Consider the following 27,816-nt stretch of genomic DNA (forward strand, 5'->3'; position numbering starts at 1 on the left):
GGGAAGAATAGAGGGATTGAGAAGTGACTGATAAGTGGTTTGGAGTTTTTCTTTTTGGAGTAATGAAATTGTTCTAAAATTTTTTGTGGTGATGAATGCACAATACTATGATTATACTAAAAGCCATTGATTGTACACTTTGGATAGATTACATGGTATGTGAATATATCTCAATAAAACTGCTTTTTAAAAAAGAAAAGGGAAGAATGCCTCTGAGAGAGTCTCAGAGGTCAGCTGAGGTGCTGCTAATACCATGGACCCAGACACTGTGGGCCAGGGGCCATTATCACTAAATCTTATGGCCCAAGGCCCTGGGCTGAGAGAATGGAACCACTGCCTACCTTTAGCTGAGAGGGCAGGGCCACGGCCTTAGACCGAGCACTCTGAAACTTGATGGAATCTAAGGTGCCCTGTTATTCTGCAAACTTGCTTTAGACCAGTGACCTTTTAATTCCTTCCATTTTCTCCCTTTTCTGTCCAATTGTAATTTGGAAGTAGATAAATTATTTCCTAAGTTTCACAGGTCCACAGATGGAGAGGAACTTTGCCCAAGGATGGATCGTATCCAGAGTCTCAAATATAACTGACTTAGATAATTTAGAAAATGAGATTTGGGACCTTTTGAGCTTACTATAGATATCATTTTGGACTTAGGATTGATGCCACAATGGGTTAAGATTCTGAGAAAGCGGGGATGGGGTAAAGGTGCTTTGCACATGAATTTTCAGTGACCAGAAGGTGGTTTGTTATGGGTTGAATTGTGCCTCCCAAAAAATATGTGTAAGTCCTAATACCCAGTATCTCAGATGTATCCTTATTTGAAAATAATGCTGATGCAGATATAATTGGTGAAGATGGTATCATAATGGAGTAGAGTGGGCTCCTAATCTGACTGGTGTCCTTATTAGAAGAAAAGAGACACAGACACACAGGGGAGAAGCCATGTGAAGACAGCGGTTGAGACTGGAGTTATGCGGCTCTGAGACACGGAACGCCAAGGTATGCTTGCCACTACTAAAAATTGGCAAGAAGCAAGGTGTGATTCTCTCTTAGAGTCATGAGAGAGAACATGGCCTGGTTGCCACCTTGATTTCAGACTTCCACCTCCAAAACTAGGTGAACACATTTCTATTGTTTTATGCAAAACAGTTTTTGGATTTTTTTAATAGCAGTGTTAGGAAACTAATACAGGCTTTAAAACAGAAGATTATACTTTTAGCAGAGAAATGATACATCTTTAAGAAACAAACTTAGGGAAGCGGATTTGGTTCAACAGATGGAGTGTGTGCCTACCACATGGGAGGTCCAGGGTTCAAACCCAGGGACCCCTGACCTGTGTGGTGAGCTGGCCCATGAGCAGCGTTGATGTGCACAAGGACTGCTGTGCCACTCAGGACTCAGGGATGTCCCCTGCACAGGGGAGCCCACGTGCAAGGAGTGTGCCCTGGGGTATTGGTATAATGCAGGAATAAAATATGGATTAGAGTGGGCTTACTGATATTCTACTATAAAAATATTGTGACTAGTAATAGAAAAAATTGTAGCACTGAGGTGGATAAAGTGGCCACAGTAGTTGCTGAGGGAAGGGGGAGGAAGAAGAGATGTGATGTGGGGGCATTTCTGGGACTTTGAGTTGTCCTAAACGATATTGCAGGGTCAGATGCTGGACTTTATATATCCTACCATAACCCACTGAATGTACTAGGGGAGCGTGAACTACAGGGTACACTGTTATCCATGTGGTGCAGCAGTGCTCCAAAATATGTTTACCAAGTGCGATGAGTGTGCCACAATCATGGGGGAGGTTATTAGTGGGGGAGGAGTGGGGTGGGGAGGTGGGGGGTATACGGGAACCTCTTTTGGTTTTTAATTTAACATTTTTAAAAATGTATATATCTTCAAAAAAATACAATTTACAAAAATATTGGGGATGGGGGGGGTGAGGAATGGGTTATATGGGAACTTCTTATGTTTTTTAATGTAACATTCTTTGTGATCTATTAACTTTAATAAGAAGAGTGTTAAAAAAAAATAAAGATAGACTTGCTTTATCAGAGAGTAAAAAAGTACATCACATACTAATGACAATTCTGGAAATGAAAGCTTCTCTCCTTCCCCCAAAGGAATTCTTTGTTCAAGAGAAATCACTCTAAAAGTCCCAAATGTAAAAGTGATTTAAGGGAGCAAAAATGGCTGAATGGCTAAGTACTGGCTTCCCACATACAAGGCCCCAGGTTCAAACTCCAACCCTGGTACCTTAAAAAAAAAAAAAAAAAAAAAAAAAAGTGACTTAAAAAAGACACATAAGGATGCAAGGTAAGAGAGAGCCTCCAGCCTGCCCACTACCACAGTAAGTCCTTGAGGGCTGCTGAAGTACCAAAAGATATTACAGGACAAAGTCTGAAAAGTTGTATAATTTCTTCCTTTCCAAATAACACTTAAAATGCTGCCATCACTACCCTGATGCCTTTTATAGGCACAAGAGAGTTTAAATGATTTGTCCAAGGCTGCAAAATTAGAGACCAAATTGGGGGTTTCTCACTTTGCCCTTTGTTATTTTCACTAGAGATGAAAACTTAAAAAGAAATAAGAGCTATCTTTCCAAATGTACAAGAACAGTTTACCTGAACAATGTGGCAGGTTAGCAGAAGAAAATATAACCTTGCAGTCAGGTCCCATGTGCACATCTGACTCTCTGGCACTGTCCCTACCGACGTCAATGTTCCGGTTATTTTGGCTCTACATTAATCATTGAAGTAGATTCTACCCAGTACTAATAGTGAAGCAAACCAGAGCACCAAAAATATAAATATTAAATAATTTAGAATTATTTCTTTCTGGATAATAGACCTTTGGTAAAAGCTGCCCATGAAATAGCAGATAAATACTAGTATGCAAATTTGCTAAAATCATATTTTTATTTTGAAACAGAAACATGGGCAGTTCCATGAAATGAATGGACAAACAATATTATTTTCTCTATTTGACAGAGCAGTAGATGTAAAACAATCTGTTCAAGGTCACACAATAAATCAGAGTATCAAGTAATCACCTAATGTAATAATAGGGTGGTATATGGGAAGCCTCTATTTACACATGATGATTTATTCTAGAAACCTAGAACTTCCCTAATAAAGAAAAAGAAAAGGTACCATCTAATGTTTTTACACTAATCTGCTAGAATTTAAACTCTAGAAGGGCAGATACTGTCTGTCCTGTGTTCACTACTGCAAGCACCTAGCAGAGCATCAGGCACCTCGGTGGGGTTACTGCTGAGAAGAGTACATGTGCTCAGAACAAGTATTAAGAGAGTTCACAGTATTTAATGAAGAGGAAAGTAACTGATAAATGGATACTACCTCTCTTTCATATTACAGAAAAAAGCTGCCCTGTAATAAAGAAGTGCACTCAGACCTTACTCATGACCTATTACCTTAAGCCTTTTCCTTCTAGATTGAAATCTCAGAAGAAAGCAGTGGCCCTGCTGCTGTTACATGGTAGAACTAATCAATATAACACTTTTTTTCTTACACTATAATGACACGATAGTATTCTAGAACATGTGGTTGATACTATAAATAAGCTAATGACTAGTCCACCTTTCCATAAAAGATAGTTATAAGTACTTAGACCATATAATTTATCATTCTGCTTGGGACACTTTTGAAAGTGAATGGAGTGCTATTAATACCTCCAGAATGAATAGGGATAGTTCTGGGAAAATTAGAACAAATGAGTAACCTTAGTTAAAAGCCAAAAGTACTCTCTTTTTCTTCTTTCTTATGGTACCTGCAAAAGAGAGTCCCTATATATCTTGGCCCTACAATTCTGTTTCTTAACTAAATTTTCTGTCAGTACTTTAGAAACAGAGACTTAGAGTGCCAAATAAACTCTGAGATGTATATGCCTCATTTGGGTAATTACATAGCAAGTTTCACATATGTTCATATTAGGATATCAAAAGCAGTTAATTACGAATATTAGTTTCAACAACAAAATGATCAATCACACATGACATGTCAATATGATAGACTTAGGCTAGTCAATCTTTAGGATGACTACTTCCATTAACCTTCTTCTCACTACTTACGAAGAATCTCAACAGTCATCTCCTAGTCCCATATTTGCACTGACTTTTATATTCCTGATCATAAACACCAAGGAACTCCTTATGCAAAAAATCAGAACCTCTTCCCTCCAGCAACCAAAACCATACAAACCTCTGTCAGTTGCTTCAGTTGGCCTTTGTTTGCACTTAATTCTTCTGAAAGGTCATTCTTTTTCACTTGCAGTTCACAAATTTCCTTTCTCAATGGATTCACTTGTTCATAGAATCGAATCTTAAAAAAAAATGTAATAAGCAGTCTTGAAAACTAAATTACAGTTACAATATCTGCTAATAATTCTGATCTCAAATATCAGTAATAAAAGGAAATATTTACAAAACTAAAACAAGAGAACTGTTAATTGACCTTGACCACTAATACTTTAAGTCTTACTGTTCAATTAAGTTATTTCAAGGTCTAGATTATTTGCAACTACCCACTCCTGTCTTTCTTTCTTCTCCTGTTTGTCTTTTCTCTCTCTCCCAATATTCCATTTACTCTGCCTCATCTCCTACTACTGCTCACTCCATACCAACAGTTTATTTCCTGAACACTCTTGCTCTTTTCTCTACTATTCTCCACTCTATGTGATCTATCTTCTTCCTCTATTTTGATTCATTTCCTGGGAGAAAAGGGGTTAACAGCAGACTTATGACACACTTCTCCCTTATGGGGATGCTGGGGGAAATGAATGACCTCTTTCAGCCCTCCTCAAGAATATGCCAATGAGCTAGATAAGACCAAGTATCCATAAATTGTTTTTAACTATCAGGATATATCTGTTCTGTCCAGAGTCCTTACTTAAATAAGTTTGGAATTTATAAAGTTTCAGAGCATGGTTTGCTGGAAAATGAGGGATGAACTAATGTAAACTTAGTTTACATTAGTAAACTAAGAAGTTTTGCTATTTAGGGGAATGAGGAGAGGAGCCAGTTAACTGTGGTCAAGAATAATTTTAATTTTTAAAATTACTCTTTGAGAATATCAGTTCTCTAATGGTTTATATAAAAGAGCCAGTTAAAAGAGGAGGTTATGAAATGGAAATGTTCCAATAACAACCTCACCATTCCCTAACAAAAAATCTTCAATCTGTAGTCTGACCCTATTACCTATGAATGAAATAATATCCTAGTGGTGGTAAACAGCTTCACTAAGAAGGCATATTTCATTTTTCGTAGAAACCCAAATTTACAATGGTCATATATTAGCAAGTGAAGATACAATATTCCATTTCTATAGAACATGCAAGCCCTAACTTCAGAGCCCTATTTATTATTGCTTGACTTTGGAGATCAGTGTTCATTCATAAACCTTTAGAATGTAATCATTTGAATACTATTCATCATCTTTAGATCAGGGCTGTAAAATAATTTATTAGCTGGGTACTCCAAAAATATCTGGAATGCTAAAATGGTTACCATAGAAATGACAAATTTTAGTCTAAGATTTATGCAGAATTTTTAGAAAGTGATAAAAGACACTTACAGATACATATTCAGGAATAGAAAGCTGATCTTCAGGAAAAGGTTTTAGTTTCATATATTGCTCTTCTGTTAACTCAAAGTCACGAAGGTTTCGACGAATATCTCCAGCCTTCTCTCTTAGCTGGAGATTTGTCTCTTCCAATTGTTTCTGTCTCAATAGAATAGTTTCCATTTCTTGCTTCATTAGCTCTTGATATTTTCTACATTAAGAGAGAATTTATGGCAAGCTTAAAAAAAACTTTGAGATTTCCCAGTTCCCTTTTAAAAGTAACATAAAATTAAGAAAAGAGTTCTATTGTATTTTTTACTTTAGCTAAATACTTTTCACTTAACCAGTTAAACACAAAATAACAATTCTATACTAATAATGAAATTGGTAGCCACATAAACCATTAGAGAACTGATATTCTCAAAGAATAATTTTAAAAATTAAAATTACTCTTGACCCCAATTTACTGGCTCCTCTCCTCATTCCCCTAAATAGCAAAACTTCTCAAAGGTTGTTCCCAATTCCTTTCTTCTTAAACCCATGCCAATCAGGTATTCTCCTTGTCTACCAAAATCTCCAGGTAACCACTGACTTCTGGATTGGCAAATTTAACAACTGATTCTCAGATCTTTTCATTCATGACCTACTGATAGCATTTGACACAGACGATATCTCTCTTGAAACATTTTCTTTACCTGGCTTACAAGATACCAAACTCTCTTTATTTTTCTCAGATGGCACTATCCTAGTCTCCACTTCTGGTCTGTCTTAATGTTGGAATACTTGGTTCTTTTATCTATGCATAGACTCTCCCTTTGGGAACTCATCTAGTCTCATAACTTTTAAATACTGTCTCTGCCCTAACAACTCCCAGATTTATTTCCTCAGTCCAGACTTTTCATATTCCTCCACATGAATATCTAATAAGGACAACTTTAACTTATGGTCTCCCAAATTTCCAGAGCACTTTACCCAAAAATCTATTACACTGACATTTTCCCCATCTTGGGGGACAGCAACTCCATCCCTTTTCATTTTGCAGTCAAAAATGTTGGCACCATCCCCAATTCCTCTTTTTTCTCTTAAGCCCCAAAGCTAAGCTATCAGGAAATCCTATCAGCTCTACTTTCAAAATATATCCAGAATCCAACCACCTTTTATTTCCATAAGCTATCAAGAGGATTACTGCAATAGCATCTGAACTGCCCTCTCAGTAACATTCAACCCATAGAAAAATGTCCAAAGTATAATCCCTAGACCAAAAGTATCAGCATCATCTGGGAACCTGGTAGAAATGAGAATTCTCAGGCCCCACTCCAAATCACAAGCCCTGAAGATGGGGCCTGGAAATGTTTTCTATTGTTGTTGTTGTTTCTTTTTTGAAGCACTGGGGGCCACATCGGCTTTCCTGAGTTGGTTTTATCATTTGTTTTGCTTGTTTTGTTTTTTTTCTCTCAGGAGGCACCAGGATCCAAACCTAGGACCTTCCATGTGGGAGGCAGGAGTTCAAGTGCTTGAGCCACATCCGCTCCCCCTGGCAATCTGTCTTTTTTTTTTTTAAAGATTTATCCCCCTGCCCCTGCTCCAGTTATCTGTTCTCCATGTCCATTTGCTGCATGTTCTTTTTGTCTGCTTCTGTTGTCAGTGGCACGGGAATCTGGGTCTCTTTTTGTTGCGTCATCTTGTTGTGTCAGCTTTCCCTGTGTGTGGCGCCATTCTTGGGCAGGCTGCACTTTCTTTCGCGCTGGGCGGCTCTCCTTACAGGGCGCACTCCTTGTGCGTGGGGCTCCCCTACGCAGGGGACACCCCTTCGTGGCACGGCACTCCTTGCGCGCACCAGCACTGCGCGTGGGCCAGCTCCACCTAGGGTTTAAACCTTGGACCTCCCATGTGGGAAATGGACGCCCTAACCACTGTGCCAAGTCCACTTCCCTGGCAATATATTTTAACAAACACGCTAAGTGTTTCTGATGCATACTGAAGTTTGAGAACCATTAATCTAATGTGGTAATTATCAATAACTTCTTTAAAAATTGTTTAAATATTAACTATTTAAAAAGTGAAGTATTAAAAAAAGAAAAGAAAAAGATACCTACCTACATATTTAACTCTAATTAAAACATAGAAATAAACATCCATTTGCCAATTTTTTATATAGGTTCTAGATTTCTTGAATGGAAAAAATGTGCTTTGCTTCCATGTAAATCATTGTTCATTATTTCCAAGTTTGATTTCCTTGTAATGGTGGGAGAACTTAATAAAAAAACACTTGGGGAAAAATCTGAAGGGATAGCTTTTGGATTTTCCCCAATATTTAAACCTCTCTTGCTCATACCTAATTTGATGCTGGTTTTTTCAACCCATCACTTTTATGGAATCTTTCCAGAGAATTATAGCTTCATTTGTTAAAGTTTTCAAAGAAACAACATATTTTTTTGCACTCATTTTATTGTTTCTATTTCTAATTAAATTATAGAAGTGTAACGATAACATTAACTAGCACAGATATATTTGAGAGTAAACACAATGGGCTCCTGATAAATACACAACTGAGATGCAAGAAGGTTACAGTCATACTAGAAGCTAAATCAAGACAGGAGAGTTCAATGGGCCATGAAAAGCAATCAGCCGGCTTTATAAAATACATGAAGAAAGGTTAATACAGAGAGCAGGGAAAGTGCTGGACAATTTAGAAAGCTTCCACTGTCATTCGTGGTTTATGTACAGGGGCCAATACATGTTTGTTGAATTTGGATTTTTTTTTTTATTTTGTGTACTGTATCAAGTAACATACTTTTTTGCTGCTCTGGATATAAAAATTATTCCACCTCTGACTTCAAATTTCCCTGTTTTAGCTTACAATCACATGCATGAACACTGAAATTGCTTTCGACTGCTAAATACATATTGTTGCTGTTTCGAAACTTTTCTTACCTGGCATCCTTTTGCTGAAAAGTCAACTGATTGTCTAATCTCAATGTTAGCAGCTGTTTCTGGTGAAGTGCATCATTCAGTTTCTCCTCCAATTCTTCAATCTTAATACAGAGAAAAAGATAAATTTTACTGTCAATTTTCAAATCATTAAAAAAACTTACTATTTGAAAAATCATAAATATTTTAAAAAGCATCTAGAAGAAACAAACTAAAAATGGTAGAGTTGTTTTTGTAATGGTTGTGTCTACAAATTGCAAAGTCTGTCCATAGAAATGGTTTTCAAACTGTGGCTTGAAACTGAGGCCTCTAAATATTTTTTTCTAGGCTGTCATTAACAGACTATTTTCCTTCCTTTACCCACTCTCACTGGGAAGCCCACGGACAGCCAGGCTTTTACGCTGGTGCCTCCCTCTGGTAGTTATTTCCAGCCCAGATCCTGTTTTGATAATCCAGATCCATGTAACTGACTATTACACATCTTGAATTGACTACCTCACAAGTGAAATCATAGACATCCAAAACTAGTCTTCACCTAATCCTATATTCCTTCCATCTCCCTTGTCTTCAAAGCAAAAAAGCCATGTGCCATGTTTGTTATGCCTAGTTTTCCCTCACTACTTCATCTAATCAAACATCAAATTTTTGGTTTACTTCATAAACATCATAACAGTACCATCCACTTCAGTATCCACTGACCAGTGTTCAACTAGACCCCTATCTCATCTATCCTTTACCTGGACTATTATAATAGTTTCCTCATTGGCTTCCCAGCCTTCAGGTTATCAATCTCCAAATCTATCTTATTTTCACCTTTAAAAAATGCTAGTAAAAATTTATTTCCCCAGTTTTAGATCCTTCAGAGGATCCTCGATGTCTTCCCTGGAATAAATTCCAAACTTTGTGACATAACACACTAGTCCTTCTTCATCTGGTCCTTGCCAACTATTTCTCTTGTTCCTAGCCTAAGAGGAAAATCTGTTCTAGCCAAAATAAGAACTTGGCATTCCCTAAATAGGCTGTATTCTCTCTTAAGCCCCCATGCACATGGAATTTGTTCCTTGTCTATTTAGATAATTCTTTCCTCCTTCCTTTCCACCGAGGCAACTCATTCGCCCTTTAAAATTCTGTAACTAGGATAAATGGTAGTAATATTCACTGATGTAAAAAACATTGCAAAAGTATAAGAATAGGAGCATAGGAAAACCATGAGTTCAGTTTTTTATATAATGAGTTGAAGATGGTTCTAAAAAGCTCAAGGGAGATGTCAAAGAGTATGCTCCTGTAATAAATACTTCACTAGCTCCAAATACTTAAATAATTTCTAAGATTGTTTGGTACGAATTTTGCCTTCCTCACTATACTCTGAACTCCCTAAAGGGAGATCTTCTTTATATAGTAAACTGCATAGGACATGATCATATTTTATAAACGGTCAGTGAGTATTTATCCAAACTGAACTTTGCCCCACAAAAGAGAATTCAGGAGGCAAAAAGAGACTTCATACTTTTTACCCTTTGGAAGGTAATGCTCCAGGTCAGAAAAGAATATATCAAGGAATCCTAATTTCAAAGTACAGACTTCTCATTCACCTCCATTATTCTATTTCATACTTCTTCCTAATCTCTATATTCTAACATATTTCTCTAAACCATTCATTTGGAAGCAGAATCTAATCATTGCTACTTATTCTTACTCATTGTTTCTGTCCCAAAGTGACTTAGAAATCTGGCTCTATAGGGAAGAGATCATCTGTCACATATAACTCTTTATTATGATCCAGGGAAATAGACTGATATGTCTATCCCAAATTTGCTAATCACTTTTAACAAAAGTCCCCTAAAAGGGAGCTAAAGGACAACAGACCTATGTGAGACTTAAAGATTTCCTTAGAAATTGTCTACCACAGGGCTCCTTTCTGGAAAGATACTACTTTAAGACCACAAATACCAGCCACAAAGCAAGCTTCAACAAATAAACACAGAAAACAAGTATCAGACAGACTGTATTCTCTAAACACAATGCAAACAAATTAGAATATCATTAACAAAACTTGACATAAATCTCCTTTTGTATTTTAAGAATTAAAAAAAAAACAACTTCAATATAATTCATGTGTCAAAGAAATCCTAATCAAAACGGCAGAAGTGAATGAGAACAAAAACACCATGAACCAAAATTGAGAGATGGGCAAGATGGCAGCTGAGTAAGACAATCCAAGAGTCAACTTTCTACAGGGCAGTTAATGAATGGAGGGAGGAGACTGCCCAACTGCAGTGAAGATTTGTGAGTAGAGCATGCCGCACCACAGAACAGATGTAAGCCACCTTGGGAGCTATTCGATGGTTTGAGTTGGAAGCTCCATTTTCCAGAGCCGGAAGAGGAAGAGACGGTTGGCTATCAACTTCAGCTACTGAATAGTAAATTTGGTGGGCTAAAGTATAATCCTAAGAATAGCTAAAGTTTGAACCTGTCCAAGTCAGAAAGAGGTTAGAAGCTGCCATTTTAACTCTACCCTGGGCATGAGTGGTAGAGGAGCTGATTGAAAATCACAGTGACAGTAGGGCCTGGCTTCTTTCTACCCAGATCTTATTGCCCTATCCTAGGCCTCAGTCCCACCTCCAGCAGAGAAGAAGCTGGAGGGACCTGCACCACCCTCTCCAGGCAAGTACAGGTAATTTCAGGTGGCACAGACTGAATAATTGGACACCTAGGGCTCCATCCCCACATCCCAATAGGATAAGAGGGGAGCTGTATTTCCTCAACTTCTCTGGGCAAATGCAGGTGCTTTCTGTCTGCATGAACTGGTTTGTTGAGCATCTCTGATGGCACCTCCACATTACCATCCCCTAGGATAGGAAGAAGCTGGTGTTGCTTCAGCCTCTCTGGGCAACTGCAGGCACTGCCAGCCCTCCCCGGCTGGATACTCGGATACGTGTAGCTCCATACCTGCCCCCATAATTGGATAGGAAGGGAGCTATTTCCTTGGCCTCTCTGGGCAACTGAAGATGCTTTCAGCCCACACAAGCTGGCTTGTTGAGAACTTTTAATTCTACCTCCACCCCCCATAGGATAGGAGAGGTCTGCTATTTCCTCAGCCTCTCAAGGCAACTGCAGGCATTTTAGGCCTACAGGGACTGAACTGTTGGATGCCTGTGGATCCACCTCAGCAGAATAGGAGGGCTCTGGTGTTTCCTCAGCCTCTCTGGGGATCAGCAGGCACTTATGGCCTACACAGACTGAACTGTTGGGCACCTGTGGCTCCATTTCCACCTCCTAAAAGGCAGAAGGGACAGGACTCCCTCAGCCTCTTAGAGCAACTGCAGGCATATTTGGACCATACAGACTGGATTGTTGGGCACTCCAGGGGGTGCATCTCAACCCCTGGCAGGAAGGAGGAAGCCAGTGCTACCCCAGTCTACCTGAGTAAGTGTGGCCATTTTAGACCCCTATGGCATAGATTGCTACCCACACCTGCATCCCCACCCCAGGGAAGGAAGGAAAGGGCATGAAACTACATCAGTCTCTCCAGGCAACTACAGAAAGACTTGGCCTGCACTACTCGGATTATTACACATAGCTGATGCTCTGTCCCTAGCCTTGGCAGAGGCGAAGGATGGGAGGAAACTTCATCAGTTTCTGGGGCAATGTGGGCAGCTGAGGCTGCCCAGTTTACAGTACCAATTATATACTCAGCTCCTACTACACAACCAGTATGGGAGAAAGGACAGGAAAGCACTAAACTAAAGAGAGAAACTTTGTACCCAGAATAAATACTTTTGTAAGGCAGTTGCCAAGATACCAACAAAAAATTACAGTTCATACAAGAAACAGGAAGATATGGCTTAGGCAAAGGAACAAAACAAGCCTCCGGATGACATAAAGGAATTGAGACACCTAAACACAGATGTTCAAATATATCTCCTTAATAAATTCAATGAGATGGCTAAAGAGATTAATGATATTAAGATGACACTGGGTGAGCACAAAAAGAATTTGAAAGTATACATAGAAAAACAGCAGATCTTTTGGGAATGAAAGGCACAATAAATGAAATTTAAAATACACAGGAGTCATTTAACAGCAAATTTGAGGAGGCAGAAGAAAGGATCAGTGGCTTCCAAAAGTGAACATATAAAAGCACAGAAAAAATTGAACAGGGTATCAGGGAACTAAATGATGACAAGAGATGGGCAAACATACATATCATGGATGTCCCAGAATAAGAGATGGGTAAAGGGGCAAAAAGAATATTTGAAGAAATTATGGTAGAAAATTTCCCAACCTTATCAAAGGTCATAGATATTTGTATCCATGAAGCACAAGGTACTCCCACCCAAATAATTCCAAATAGACCTACCCTGAGACATACACTAAACAGAACGTCAAATGCCAAAGTCAAACAGAATTCTGAAAAAAGCAAGAGAAAAGCAATGCATCACATACAAGGGATATCCAATAAGATTATATGCCATTTTTCTCATTAGAAACTATGGATGCAAGAAGGCAGTGTTATAATATATGTAATATACTGCAGGCGGTGGACTTGGTCCAGTGGTTAGGGCGTCCGTCTACCACATGGGAGGTTTGAGGTTCAAACCCTGGGTCTCCTTGACCTGTGTGCATAGGACCCATGTGCAGTGCTGATGTGCACAAGGAGTGTCCTGCCATGCAGGGGTGTCCCCGTGTAGGGGAGCCCCACGCGCAAGGAGTGCGCCCCGTAAGGAGAGCCGCCCAGCGCAAAAGAAAGTGCAGCCTGTCCATGAACGGCGCCGCATATACAGAGAGCTGACACAAGATGATGCAACAAAAAGAAATACAGATTCCCATGCTGCTGACAACAACAGAAGCGGAAAAAGAAGAACATGCAGCAAATAGACACAGAGAACAGACAACTGGGGCGGGGCGGGGGAAGGGGAGCGAAATAAAATAAATAAATTCTTAAAAATAAATAAATAAATCCCTAAAGGCTTACAATAAAAAAGAGACACCTAAAATCAATGACCTAACTACACAGTTCTTGTTACTAGAAAAAGAATAGCAAACTATTCCCAAAGCAATCACAATTACAAAGATCAGAGCAGAAACAAATGAAATTGAGGACAAAAAACCAATAGAGAATGAACAGAACCAAAAGTTGGTTCTTCAAGATCAACAAAATCAATAATCCTTTAGCTAGACTGACAAAGGAAAAAGAGAAGATGCAAATAAATAAAATAAAAAATGAAAATGAGGACATAACTACTTACCCCACAGAAATAAGAGATCCTGTGAGTATACTATGAACTGTACACCAACACTCTAGACAATGTAGACAAATTGGACACATTCTTGGAAACAAACAACCTACACTGACCCTAGAAAAAATAGATAACCTCAACAAATCAATCACAAGTAAAGAGATTGAAACAGTCATCAAACAACTCCCAAATGAAAAGCTGAGTACAAGACAGTTTCACAGGTGAGTTCTACCAAGCATTCAAAGAAGATTTAATACCAATCTTACTCGGCTCTTCCAAAAAATTGAAGAAGAAATGCTACCAAACTCATGCTATGAAGCCAATATCACCTTAATACCAAAGCCAGATAAAGATGTTATGAAAAAGGAATATTACAGACCCGTCTCCCTAATGATTGAGGACACAGAAATCCTCAATAAAATACTTGATAATTGAATCCAACAACACATTAAAAGAGTTACTCATCATGATTAAGTGGCTTTATGTTTTATACAAGACATGCAAAGTTGGTTCAACACAAGAAAATCAATCAGCCTAATTTACCAAATTAATAAATTAAAAAAGAACAATCCCGGAAGTGGAGGTGGCTCAGGTGATTAGTGTCTCCCTCCCATGTGGGAGGTCCTAGGGTCAGTTCCCAGTGTCTCCTAGAAAAAGAAAACCAACACAAAACAAACAGGACACAGCAAAGGTAAACAATTAGGGGTGGGGAGAAATAAATAAATAATAAATCTTTTTAAAAATTCCATGATGCCATGGATGGATGTAGACAGGGCATTTGACAAAATAGAGCATCCTTTCTTGATAAAAATACTACAAAAGATAGGAATTGGAGGAAACTTCTTCAACATGATAAAAGCCATATATGAAAAACCCACAGCTAACAGGGAACTCAATGGTGAAAGACTGAAAGCTTTCCTGTTGAGAATGGGAACAAGACAAGGATGCACAATTACCACTATTGTTCAATATAATGCTAGAGGTTCTAACTAGAGCGATTGGGCAAGAAAAAGAAATAAAAGGCATCTAAATCAGAAAGGAAGAAGTAAAACTTTCACTATTCGCAGAGGATATAATCTTATACATCCTTTGGGATATATAAAGTTTTTGGTACTTATAAAGTCCCAAAAAAATCTACAAAAAAGATGCTAGATTTCAGTAGTGCCAGGATACAAGATCAATACACAAAAAACAGGTGTTTTTATACACTAGTAATGCACAATCTGAGGAGGAATTCAGGAAAAAAATTTCATTTACAATAGTGACTAAAAGAATCAAATATTAAACAAGGATATAAAGCAATTGCATTCAGAGAACTGTAACACATTGCTAAAAGAAATTTTAAAAGACCTAAATAATTGGAAGAACAATCCATGCTTATGGGTTGGAAGACTAAGTATCATTTTTTTTTTTTTTTTTTATTATTTTTTTTAAATTTTTTTATTTTTTATTGACTTTGTAATAATATTACATTAAAAATATATATGTGAGGTCCCATTCAACCCCACCCCCCCCACCCCCCCCTCTCCCCCCCCCCCCAACAACACTCGTTCCCATCATCATGACACATCCATTGGATTTGGTAAGTACATCTTTGGGCACCTCTGCACCTCATATACATTGGTTCACATCATGGCCCATACTCTCCTCTATTCCATCATGTAGGCCCTGTGAGGATTTACAATGTCCGGTGATTACCTCTGAAGCACCATCCAGGGCAGCTCCATGTCCCGAAGACGCCTCCACCTCTCATCTCTTCCTGCCTTTCCCCATACCCTTTGTCCATTATGTCCACTTTTCCCAATCCAATGCCACCTCTTCTATGTGGACACTGGATTGGTTGTGTCCATTGCACCTTTATGTCAAGAGGAGGCTCAGATTCCACCTGGATGCTGGATGCAATCCTCCCATTTTCAGTTGTAATCACTCTAGGCTCCATGGTGTGGTGGTTGTCCTTCACCTCCATCTTAGCTGAGTGTGGTAAGTCCAATAAATCAGATTGTAGGTGCTGGAGTCTGTTGAGGCTCAGGATCTGGCTATCACATTGTCAGTCCAGAGATTCAAATCCCCTAAATATATCTTAAACCCCAACATTAACTGCACCTCCAGCACATTAGCATGAAAGTCTTATGAAGGGAGATCCCATCTGAGTCCAGATTCATCACACATAAACACCATTTCCAAAGAAGGGGCCATCTGACTAAGTATCATTAAGAGGTCAATTCTACCCAAATTGATATACAGATTCAATGCAATCCTGATAAAAATTCCATGAGGATTTTTTAAAGAAATGGAAAACACAATGATCATATTTATTTGGAAGGGCAAAGAGCCCCAAATAGCCTGAAACATCTTAAAAAGGAAAAGTGAAGTTGGAGGACTTTTCACGTCCGGACTGTAAATCCTATTACCTAGCTACGGGGTAAAAGAGCATGGCACTGGTGTACAGACAGACACATAGAGCAATGGAACCGAATTGATGGTTCAGAAACAAATCCTCACATCTATGGTCAAGTAATTTTTGACAAGGCTGTTAAACCCCATCCAACTGGGGAAGAACAGTCTATTTAACAAATGGTGCTGAGGGAACTGGATATCCATATCCAAAAGAAAGAGAGCGGATACCTATCTCACACCTTATACAAAAATTACTAAAAAAAAAAAAAAAGATCAAAAACCTAAATATAAAAGCAAGGATCAGAAAGCTCCTAGAAGAAAATGTAGGAAAATATCTTCGAGACCTGGTAGTAGGTAGTGCATTCTTAAAACCTCACACCGAAAACATGACCAACAAAAGAAAACATGGATAAATGGAAGCTTATTAAACTTAAACACTTTTGTGATTCAAAGGACTCTGTCAAATGGTGAAAAGGGAGCCAACTCAATGGGAGAAAATATTTGGAAACCACTATAAGGGTTTCCAGTCTATATAAAGAGACCATATAACTCAACAATAAAAGAGCAAGCAATCCAGTTAAAAAATGGGCAGAAGACTTAAATAGACATTTCTCCAAAGAGGAAACATAAGTGGCCAAAATGCACACACAAAAAATATTCAATATCACTAGCTATTAGGGAAATGCAAATCAAAACAACATGATATCATCTCATACTGCATAGAATGGCCATTATTTAAAAAACAGGAAACAGTAAGTGCTGGAGAGGATGCAGAAAAATTGGAACACTCCTTCACTGCTGGTGTGACTGTAAAATGGTACAGTCTCTGTGGAAGTTTGGCAGTTCCTCAGGAAGCTTAATATGGAACTGCTGTATGATCTGGCCTTCCCTCTACTAGGAATATACCCAGAACTAAAAACTGTGATGCAAACAGACATTTGCACAGTGATGTTCACAGCAGCATTATTCACAATTGCCAAAAGATGGAAAACCCAAGTGTCCATCAACCAATGAATGGATAAACAAAAATGCAGTATATTTATATGATGGAATACTATGTTGCTATAAGAAGAAATGAAATTGGGACACATATGATAACATGGATGAACCCTGAAGACATTATGCCAAGTGAAATAAGCCAGACACAAAAGAATATTGCATGGACTCACTAACATGAACTAAATATGAAGGAAAAATGCATGAAGTTAAAATCTAGACTATAGGTTATTAAGAGACAAGAGGACACCTACGAAGGAGTACTGAAGCTTAATGTATATAGAAGTTTTAATTAACCTGACTGTAAAAGTGTGGAAATGGATAGAGTTGATGGTAACACATTATAGTGAGTAGCAGCTGGTTTATAAATGGGATTGTGGCTGAAAAGGGCAGTCTAGGGATGTAAATATCGATTAAAAGAAAGCTAGAGAATAATCTAGGGACTAACACAGTGAACCCACAGAATGAGAATCGTGCTTAATAGTACAAATGCAAGAATGTCCTCCTGTGAACTTGAACAGATGTACATCACTACTGCAGGGTGATGGGAATGTGGAGAAGCATGGGAAAAATACAATTAATAAAACCTATGGACTATAGTTATAGTAATAGTGTAATATTCTTGTATCAATGCCAAAAATACACTATTCCAGTAAAAGGGGGAATGGAAAAAACATGCTAGATGTACATGATGGACCAAATTTAGTTGTAATAGTCTGATGATACTCTCATAATCTGTAACAAATGTTCCATAACAGTGTGGTGTGTTGGTAAAGAGTATTGTACGGGAATTCTACATATGTGCATCATTGTTTTTAAGTTCACAACTTCAGTAATAAAAATATATTTAAGGGGAGCAGGGGGAACAGATGTGGCTCAAGCAAGTGGGTGCCTGCCTCCCACAATGGAGGTCCTGGGTTTGGTTCCTGGTGTCTCCTAAAAAGGATGAGCAGATACCACAATCAGCAGATGTTGCAAACAGCAGACACTGCATCGAGTAAACACTGCAACCAGTAGATGCCACAACCAGCAGGGAGTGGAAGTAGCTCAAGTAGTTGGGCACTTGTCTTTCATATGGGAGGTCCAGGTTCGGTTCCCAATGCTGACTAAAGATGAGTAGACAATGAGAAAACAGATGAGGGCGACACCTCAGGAGGGATTAAAAAAAAAAAATTGAAAATTATATATATATTTATAAAAAATTTAAGGGAGCAGTTAAAGAGATACTTAGCAGAAACTGTGAAGCCTTTAATGCTTATTGGTAAGAAAAACAGAACTTTAAAGAAGTGAACAGTCAATTCAAGAAGTTAGGCAAAAAAGTATAAATACAAAGAAAGCAGAAAAATAATAAAAAAGACATTAATGATGTAAAAACAAAAAACAAAATAAATAAATCTTAAAAAAAGCACTCAATATAGTAATATAGTACTACTGTTTTCAAGTTGATTTGTATAATCAATACAATTTCTTAAATCTGCTTCAATAAGGTATAATTTCATAGAGTAAATTTCACCAATATTTTAAGTATAAAACTTAATGAGTTTGGGCGAATGTATACAGGCATATACTACAATTTTCCCTTTTTTTTTTTTTCTTAAAGGAGATACCAGGGACCAAACCCAAGACCTCTTAAATGCAAAGCATGCACTCAGCCACTAAGCTACACCTGATCCTCCATATAACACCACAATCAAGATATAGAATATTTCCATTATCCAAAAAAGTACAGTCCTTTGCAATTAATCCCTTCCTGTATTCTTGTAGCTGCCTTTGCTACAGCATCATTTCTCTAACTTCAATATGATTTTTATCCCATACCTTAGGACACTAGGGAAACTATCTTGTCAAAGTTTCAAATCATTTCCAAAATGCCCATGGTTATATCTGCATATTCATCTCACTTTACTTGCTAGCATGATTTGACAGAGCTGATCAGTTTGTAATCTTTTCATTTCCATGATACCTGTTTCTGGTTTCTCTCTTACTCACTGGACTCTATTAAGCTTCTCAGTCTTCTTTGCTGGAATCTCTTCCTGTACCCCATTTATAAATGTCAGACCTGTCCCTTGACTTGGTTTCGGACCTCTTTTCTCCCTAGGTTATGTTATCCAATTCCATGGTTTTTCATCTATATGCTGATGTATATTTCCAGTCTCACAAACTAGAGTGATAGACTCTCCCATATACTCTGACAATTCCATTTAGTAGTCTAACAGAAATCTAAAATTTTAAATGTTCAAAACAGAACTTGTGCTTTACATCCCAGACCAGTTTTCTTCCACCCTTCCATTTTTTAGTAAATGGATTCAATTGATGAAGTAAAAAACTTAGGAGTCTTCAATGTAGATTATTTACAATAGTCTGTCTTTTATTCTTCTCTGCCCTCAGTCTGTCACTTCAGTAATATCTTGAATATGAAAACCAGGACATGTAACTCCAATTGCCTAAAATCTGCCAATGGCTTCTCAGACTATATGATCTAAAGCAAGAGATATCGAACAAATGCCATGGGTCAAATCTGGCCCCACATCATGGCCCACAAAACCTAAAATATTTACTGTATGGTCTGTAAGAGAAAAAGGTTGTGGATTCCTTTTTTGAAATAGAAAACCACCATTGTCAAATCACTCTTAAAATCACCCGACCTCTAAGATACCTGTTTGTTTATTGTTCATGTTCCTCAATTTCAATGTAATCTCCATAAGAAAGGGATTCTATCACAGTCATTGCTATATGTCTACCAATACGTCCCAAAAAAGGTCCTGAATCAATAATAACCATATTCTCATAATTTCTATTTTGTAAATCAAGAACACTGTTACCACAGGGAGAAAAACTGCTTTGTTCAGGGTTACCACTTCACAATTTCAACTGACTTCTAAATGAAGTCCCTTAACTTAGTCCCAATCAAAATGGGCACTCTTCATCTGCCAATAAGGAATCCACAGATCTCTAAAGAAAGATTAACAAAAAGTTTTGGCATTTTAAAAATTGACAGACAAGGAAAAGGAATAGTAAAGGAATAAAGAAGTAGAGTAAGGAAGGGTATTTAGGCAGCAAGGGATGGGGATAAAGGTGTGAGAGCTAACAGTGTTATTATAACAGAAGTCTAGCTAGAGTAGCTACTCTTTTAAGTTCTCTCAGTTAGCAAGTTTCTGAACAGAAGTACAAATCAATGCTTTTTGAGTTTTCTTGGGCCTTTTTGTTCCTGTTTTTACATGGAGAAAACAAATCAACATGAGTCAAGCCATTCATATTAACTTAATAAAACAATGTGTACATAAACATTTGTATTACTGCCGTATAGATGTGGAAAGATGTTAGATTACATAGATTTGCATACTTGACTAAAAATGACCTCAATGATTAGAGCAAAAACCTGTTACTTGCCTTTCAATATCAATTCTTCCCTTCTTTCTAATACAATCCTGATTTTCATTAGTGAGAGTTAAAAATTACAATTCCCAGCTTCCCAGCTCTTGCAGCTAGGGGTGGTTCATGTAATAGTGTTCTTTTTTTTTTTTAAAAGATTTATTTATTTATTTTCTCTCCCCTCCTCCCCCACCCCAGTTGTCTGTTCTCTATGTCTATTTGCTGTATTTTCTTTGTCCGCTTCTGTTGTTGTCAGTGGCATGGGAATCTGTGTTTCTTTTTTGTTGCGTCATCTTGTTGTGTCAGCTCTCTGTGTGTGCGACACCATTCTTGGGCAGGCTGCACTTTCTTTCGCACTGGGCGGCTCTCCTTACGGGGCACACTGCTTGCACGTGGGGCTCCCCTACACAGGGGACACCCCTGCATGGCATGGCACTCCTTGTGCACATCAGCACTGCGCATGGGCCAGCTGCACACGGGTCAAGGAGGCCAGGGGTTTGAACCATGGACCTCCCATGTGGTAGACAGTTGTTTCATCAAGGGCAAAATGGGGTTTAGTCATTCATTTAAGAAAGAGCTGAGTACTTATTATGTGTCAGGTACTCTTATAAGTGCTGAAGATACAACAGTGAATACAAAGAAGTGCTTTTTCTCATGGACTTCACAGTCTATTTAGACTGTACTGTACTGTACAAAATACTGTAGCATTTTGATATGGTTATGAATTCCAAAAATAGATATTGGGTTATCATGTTTGTAATCTGATCTGTACAGGGCCTGACTGAGTTATGATTCAGGATTCAACTGGGCAACATCATTAGCACATTGAGTTCCTGCCCCTTGGTCAGTGGGGATTCACAGATAAAAGGCATGGCAAAGGACAGAGTTGCAGTTTTCTGATGCTGGAGTTTTGGTGTTGGAGTCTGATGCTGACGACTTAAACTGGAGCCCTGGGAAGTCAGCATGCAGAGGAAAGAGAAGCCAGCCCCAGGAAGAAAGGAACCTTGAACCCAGAGAAAAGGAAGTCCCGAGAACGCAGGAACCCAGGAAACCTGAACCCTCATAGATGTCAGCAGCCATCTTGCTCTAATATGTGGAAAGAGACTTTGGTGAGGGAAGTAATTTATGCTTTATGGCCTGGTAACTGTAAGCTCCTACCCCAAATAAATACTCTTTATAAAAACCAACCAATTTCTGGTATTTTGCATCATCCCCCCTTTGGGTGACTAATACAAATACTAAAAGTCAGGTAGTTCTATAAAGACATACACAGCCCAGAAAATAAAAAGAGTGAAAAAAATGAAGGTAGTATTTTAGTTGATAACCATAATAGCTTATAATTACTGTGTACTTACTAAGCTTCAGACCAGTTTAACTTATTCTACTGATCCATTTAATGTGATGGGTCAGGGAAGACCTTTGTGAAAGTACATATAGGGGAGCAGATATAGCTGAATGGTTGAGCACCTGCTTCCCCTGTACAAGATTCTAGGTTCAATACTTGTTACCTCCTGAAAAAAAAGTACAGGGGGAGCAAACGTGGCTCAAGTAGTTGGGCACCATCCTCCCACATGGGACATGGGAGGTTCTGGGTTCAGTTCCTGGTACCTCCTAAAGAAAAAGCAGGCAGACAACACGCAAATGGCGAGCAATGATAATGAGCATACAAGTACAAACAATGAGCAAAAACAATGAGCAAACAGACAAAGGAGCCATGGGGGGTAGGGGGGAATACACATACCTCAAAGGGTTATTACAAGTCTTTAAATGAGATCACAGGGAAGCAGATGTGGTTCAAGTGATAAGGTCTCTGCCTACCATATGGGAGGACCCGGGTTCAATCCCTGGGCCTCCTGCTGAAATAGAAGAGAAAGCATGCCTGTGTGGTGAGCTGAGTGCATGCGCGGCAAGCCAGTGCCTGTGTGGTGAGCCGAGTGCATGTGCGGTGAGCCAAGTGACGATGTGGGTGCAGCTATGTGTCACTGCTCAGTGCAGCGAGCTGAGTGCCTATGTGGGTGCCCACATGGTGAGCCAAGTGCCCACATGGTGAGCCAGTGCTAGCATGGCAAACCAGTGCCTGTGCGGTTAGCCAAGTGCCCATGTGAGTGTCCATGTAGTGAGCTGAGTGCCCACATGGTGAGCTGAGTGCCCGTGCTGAGTGCCTGTGTGGTAAGCCAGTAAATGCACAGCAAGCCAAGTACTCAGGCAGCAAGCCCAGTGCCCACACAGTGAGCCAGTGCCCATGCAAGTGAGTCACGCAGCAAGATTATGACACAACAAGAGAGATGAAGGGGAGAGTCAAGGTGAAGCACAGCAGAGACCAGGAACTGAGGTGGCACAATTGACAGGGAACCTCTCTCTACACCAGAGGTGCCCAGAATTGAATCCTGATAAATCCTAGAGGAGAAAGACAAGAAGAGAAGACAAAAAGAGAAACAGACACAGAAGATCACACATCAAATGGACACAGACAGCAAAAAACAGCAGGGAGGGAAACGGTTGGGAGGAGAGGGAGGCAAAGGAAAAAAAAAATTAAAAATTGAGATCACACATGAAAAGCTCTTAGAACAGTGTCTGCCATAGAGTAAGTACTCAATAAATGTTAGCTATTAATATATATTTTTAATTTATCTGAACTAGTTCTCTACTTTAGGACCTTGAGGTTTTGGACACTTTCTTATTTTCCTAGAAAGGTATGGTAAAGAAATTTTCTGACAGCAGGGCACTGATGTTACTATGCATAAGCAAGAGCTAAAGTAGGAGACTGACTTAACAACAGAGAAGGTAGAACTGAAAATACAAAATTGGAGGGTAAAAAAAAGAGCTAGGATCAAGAGGAGAGGTGGAAAGGTTATCATGGAAAGAAAGGATTTTCTCAGAGATAAGAATAAAAATAAGAACGGTCTCCCATCTTTCTGAAATTACTGTAAGTTTTCTATATCTAGTGACAACTTCACCAGATCTTATATGAAATATTGATCTGGTAAATAACCACACAGGACTGAAAAACAAGGACCAGGACATTCCTGGCCATGGCACCACTTGCAAAGACTTTGGGACCTGAATTTATACCTGGTACTATCACCCCTGGGCTCTTGACACACAGTAATCATCAAAGAAAAAGGTATTTCACTCAACCTAAAGAACCTAAAAAATAATTACAACAAAAGAATATTAGAACCAAAGGTCCAGGAGAGAGGATGACACAGATTCAAAAATGTAATCGTGATCCTGATTCTCCCTATCAAACTAGTAATATCAGGGTTAGTTCTCAATGAGCATTAAGCATATTGGCTAGAAAATACACCAGAGACAATATACCCCACACGTACTAGATTTTTTTTCAATTGAGGTTATGTAACCAGAGCACTCCAGGGGACACGTCACAGAAGCAATTCATACCTGCCCCACCTTTAAATAAACCCTTCCTTCCAGACTCTTTTCTTGGTAAATATGAATATTATTTACCCTCCATTCCCCAAAACAAAGACTTTCAATTTTGTTTGTTTCTTTGCTTTTGTAACTATGCAACAAAATGTAATTATTTTCTCAAAATATTCAAAGTCCATTCTGGAAAGGAAATATAAGCACATTCAATTCAAGATCTGGTCATATATATATAAACCTAATTTTCATTTAGCTGAAGTTTGAATACAACAAAGCATAGAGTTAACAGAATTTATACCTGATCTTACCTTTGTAAGATAATCCACTTTCAAATTGTCGATCATCATATTTTTCTGTGAAAGCTCTATTTTCAGTAATTGGATATTATGAAGTAGTTCTTTTCGTTCAATTAGCTGCCTGGTAATTTTGATTTTACCATCTCTCTCCTCTGATGAGGAAATATCATCTGTAGGTACTGTTGTTTCTAAACTAATATCTTCAGATTCCAGAGAACTAGAGATGTTCACTTTTTTGGACTCCTTAGGAATTTTTCGAGACATCTTTATTATTACGAATCAGTTTTCTCATCCAAATTTCTACTTCAATTTCCTGTAGATGAAAAAAAATTAATTTGAATCCACTTGAACATTCACTATGAAAAACATAAATGAATTAATGAGATACTAAGGAGTCCCTAAGTAATCAGGCAATCTGGAAGATCGAATATGTGGCATAGATAACCAGTGCAAATTATTGCTCAAATCAAACAGACACTCATTAAATACTCCTATGAAATCGGCCCTTTGATGAATAAAGAAATAAATTCCCTAACTTGGAGGAAACAAAGAAATGCACACTCGACAAGACCAAGAACAAAGCCCTAAATCTATTTAAGAATGCTACTAATAAAAGCAACGCATGCTCAAAGAAAAGTGAAATTCTCAGTTGATCGGCAGAAAGTTATGAGGAGATAAGATTTAGAGTCTTGAAGAATTTGGATAAGCATAGTGGAAAGAGAAAAGCAAGCAAGTTTAGAGGTTGGAATAGACGTGGCCATAATGTAAAAAGAACAGTGGAACATAGTCTGGCCCGGGATGAGTCTTTGTTGTGAATTTGAGTAGTGACTCCCCTCACTCCCCAAACATACATACAGACAATCTTAAAGATGGTTGGAACAGGGACTGTGAGGGGCCCTGAATGTCAAAATGTGTTCGGGATTTTGCTCTACAGGCAATGAAGCATCACTGAGGGTTTTTAAAAACAGGGCAACAGTGTGGTAAGAACATTTTTATAGACTAGACAAATAAAACCAGAAGAGCAGAAAAGAAAAACTCAAGTATTCTAAATTAAAGTCTTTATTCTTTCATAAGTTTTAGCAACCCGCTTGTTTTTAACAATACATGACATAAAAGAATTATTCGAGGTATTACAGATTCCGGTTTCTTCTAAATCGGGGAACGGTAAGACCTTCAGCAGGACCGGACTTCCTCATTCTTTTTAAAGGGATGGGGAGAAGGAAAGGTGAAATCAAGGACAGGCAACATCTCTTGGATTACAAAGGATCAGAGACTGGGACTGCCCATCCCTACCGCACGAAGAATAAATTCCCAATTTGGCAGCAACGGAGGATTCCTAGCTCAGAGCGGGAAAGGAAGAGATCGCAGCAAGCTACCTCGAAAGCTTCATTTACTCCACACTAAAGCTTGCACCAACCTTCACCCCCGCCACCTCGAGGAGCCGAAGGCTTCCCCTAGGTCTCCGCTCGGGTTGCAGCCCAACGGCAAGCGCTCTCAGAGCCCGGGACCTCAAGGAGCCGTAACCAAGACGACCATTTCCGCGCCCAGGGGTGGACGGAAGCAGCCGCAGCGTGCCCACGCCCACGCCGCCGGAACTCGACTTGCCCGGGCCCAATGGGGCTCCGGAAGCAATGCATCCTGGGAGCAGGAGTCCAGGGGCCCCCCCGCCTAGCTCGCGGGCGGAAACTGCCTCGGGTTCCGCCCACCTGCTGGATTTCCTAGCTTTCGCCGAATCCTCGCGACTCTCCAGAGAGCCAACCAAAGTCAGTCTCGGCGTTTTTCCGCGCGCTCCTTTTTCTAAAGTCTTGGAACGGTGGGGGTGAACTTCGGGCTTAGGTATAGTTGAGTCTTTTTTCTGCAAGACCACTGTGGGGGTTCGGAATTCCGCCACGAGGCAAGATGCTGAAATCTAAGACTTTTTTAAAAAAGACGCGGGCTGGGGGCGTGATGAAGATCGTACGCGAGCACTACCTGCGGGACGACATCGGCTGCGGTGCGGCCGGGTGCGCGGCGTGTGGCGGTGCGCAGGAAGGGCCAGCCCTCGAGCCGCAGCCCCAGGACCCGGAAAGTGCCCTCTGTCCGCAGCCGCACTACTTGCTGCCAGACACCAACGTGCTGCTGCACCAGGTGCGCCCTTGGGCGGGCAAGCAGGGGCAGCGCAACCCCACCGGGAAGAGGACGGGACACCCTCACTAGTGACAGATAGGGACACTGAGTTCAGGGAGGAGCTTCTTGGGCAACATCACACACCTAGGGAGGAGCAAACTCTTCAAGAGCCATATTTCAAATTCTGTTTCTCTGCGTTTTTTCCTTTTTACCCAGTCAGGAAATTACAGATTAAAAAAAGAAAATGTGCACACAAATTTTCTTTTTTCCTTGGTAGAAAACGTTGTAATTTCTGTAGTGCTTTTCTTGTTAACACTTGAAATTTTTTTCTTTTATGTTATCTCTGTGTTTTCTAATTTTAAGTCGTGTCTGTCATTCAAGGTACATAGCCCCTGTCCCGCAGGCCGAAGTTCTCGTCGTTGTGCTTTTTTTTTTTTTTTCCGGCTCTTGGACTCTTAAGAATTTTAGATGCATAATTTTCTAACTCCTGGTGTCTCTTCTGCCTTAGATTATAAGTGCCTGGAGGCCGAGGACCTGGGTGCGACCTCCAGGCAGCTTGTAAGTGCCTACTAAGGAAAACGATGTGGACCAATGTATTTGTTTGTCAGTGGACTTAGTTCTGCAAAGTTTTGTAATTGGTCTTTTTACTCGTGCTTTTCTCTAATAGATCTGAAGAGTTGAATTCTCACTTTTCCCCTAGCAAAACAGCTCTTTGGTTTTATGCATAGTCAGTGTTTTTAAGCTAAAAGGGTTTTATGTTTGTAGAAACTGTAAGTGAATGTAGGAAAAAAATAACTTTTATTTCCTTTTCTTTTTTTCCCTTAAGATTGATGTTCTTGAGGATCCTGCCATCAGGAATGTAATTGTGCTACAAACAGTTCTCCAAGAAGTGAGAAATAGGAGTGCCCCCGTATATAAACGAATCCGAGATGTGACTAATAACCAGGAGAAGCATTTCTATACATTCACCAATGAGCACCATAGGTAGGGAGAAATTGTTAAATATCAGAAAACCATAGGATTAGCTAAATTTAGGTGAGGGTTCTTGGGAGTAATTTGTGACATTGTTAGAAGGTAAGTGATAGGTTTCATACTTTGTAGCTGTGCAGAAGGTAATGCTAAATGGACTTAAGTGAGGTCACATTGTCATTGAAAGGCACAAGGCTAGAACATAGTTCTGATGACTGTCTACAGTAGGTACCCTTTTCACCTTGTTACCATTTTGAGTTGGTTTTAGCATGAGTTGAGCAGTAGAATCCTGGAGAATGAGATTTGCCTAGGTTTCTGGGAATACCACCTTATATGAACAATCAACAAAGTAATAAAATATGAGTTTGTGAAGGAGAGGTTTAAAAATATAAAGGGGATTTATTCTTAATGGGCATTTGAAAGTTAAACTAATACCCTATAACTGATTACACTGAAGACGGTAAGATTAAGAAATAGAATTATGTTTCATGTACATGACCCTTTGTTTGAATTTCATGTTTGTTCTTAGAAAATAATACTGCA

At 39.2% G+C, this 27,816-nt stretch overlaps 2 protein-coding genes across 3 annotated transcripts in view; one reads left to right on the top strand and one right to left on the bottom strand.

The window, feature by feature from the left end:
* The window catches only part of PIBF1 (progesterone immunomodulatory binding factor 1), a 273,027-nt gene extending 247,199 nt beyond the window's left edge, over positions 1-25,828 (bottom strand). Inside the window, exons 1-5 of one of the 2 annotated variants that reach the window (XR_009180643.2) lie at positions 25,616-25,805; positions 24,211-24,511; positions 8,514-8,614; positions 5,592-5,790; positions 4,221-4,340 (exon numbers count right to left, since the gene is read on the bottom strand). Coding sequence is in view for 1 of the 2 variants with exons in the window: in XM_004468148.5 (XP_004468205.2) it covers positions 4,221-4,340; positions 5,592-5,790; positions 8,514-8,614; positions 24,211-24,462 (672 nt within the window). In the remaining variant the exon portion in view is untranslated. Of the gene's footprint in view, positions 1-4,220; positions 4,341-5,591; positions 5,791-8,513; positions 8,615-24,210; positions 24,512-25,615 lie in introns of both variants that reach the window. The other variant, XM_004468148.5, reaches the window with a different exon arrangement.
* A 63-nt stretch (positions 25,829-25,891) lies between these two features.
* DIS3 (DIS3 homolog, exosome endoribonuclease and 3'-5' exoribonuclease) overlaps positions 25,892-27,816 on the top strand; it is a 36,764-nt gene continuing 34,839 nt past the window's right edge. The window contains exons 1-2 of the mRNA XM_058276591.2: positions 25,892-26,325; positions 27,131-27,288. Of these exons, the coding sequence (XP_058132574.1) occupies positions 26,098-26,325; positions 27,131-27,288 (386 nt within the window). The 5' untranslated portion in view covers positions 25,892-26,097. The remainder of the gene's footprint in view (positions 26,326-27,130; positions 27,289-27,816) is intronic.

This window comes from Dasypus novemcinctus, chromosome 15 (genome assembly GCF_030445035.2).
Source record: "Dasypus novemcinctus isolate mDasNov1 chromosome 15, mDasNov1.1.hap2, whole genome shotgun sequence".
NCBI classification, from domain to species: Eukaryota; Metazoa; Chordata; class Mammalia; order Cingulata; family Dasypodidae; genus Dasypus; species Dasypus novemcinctus.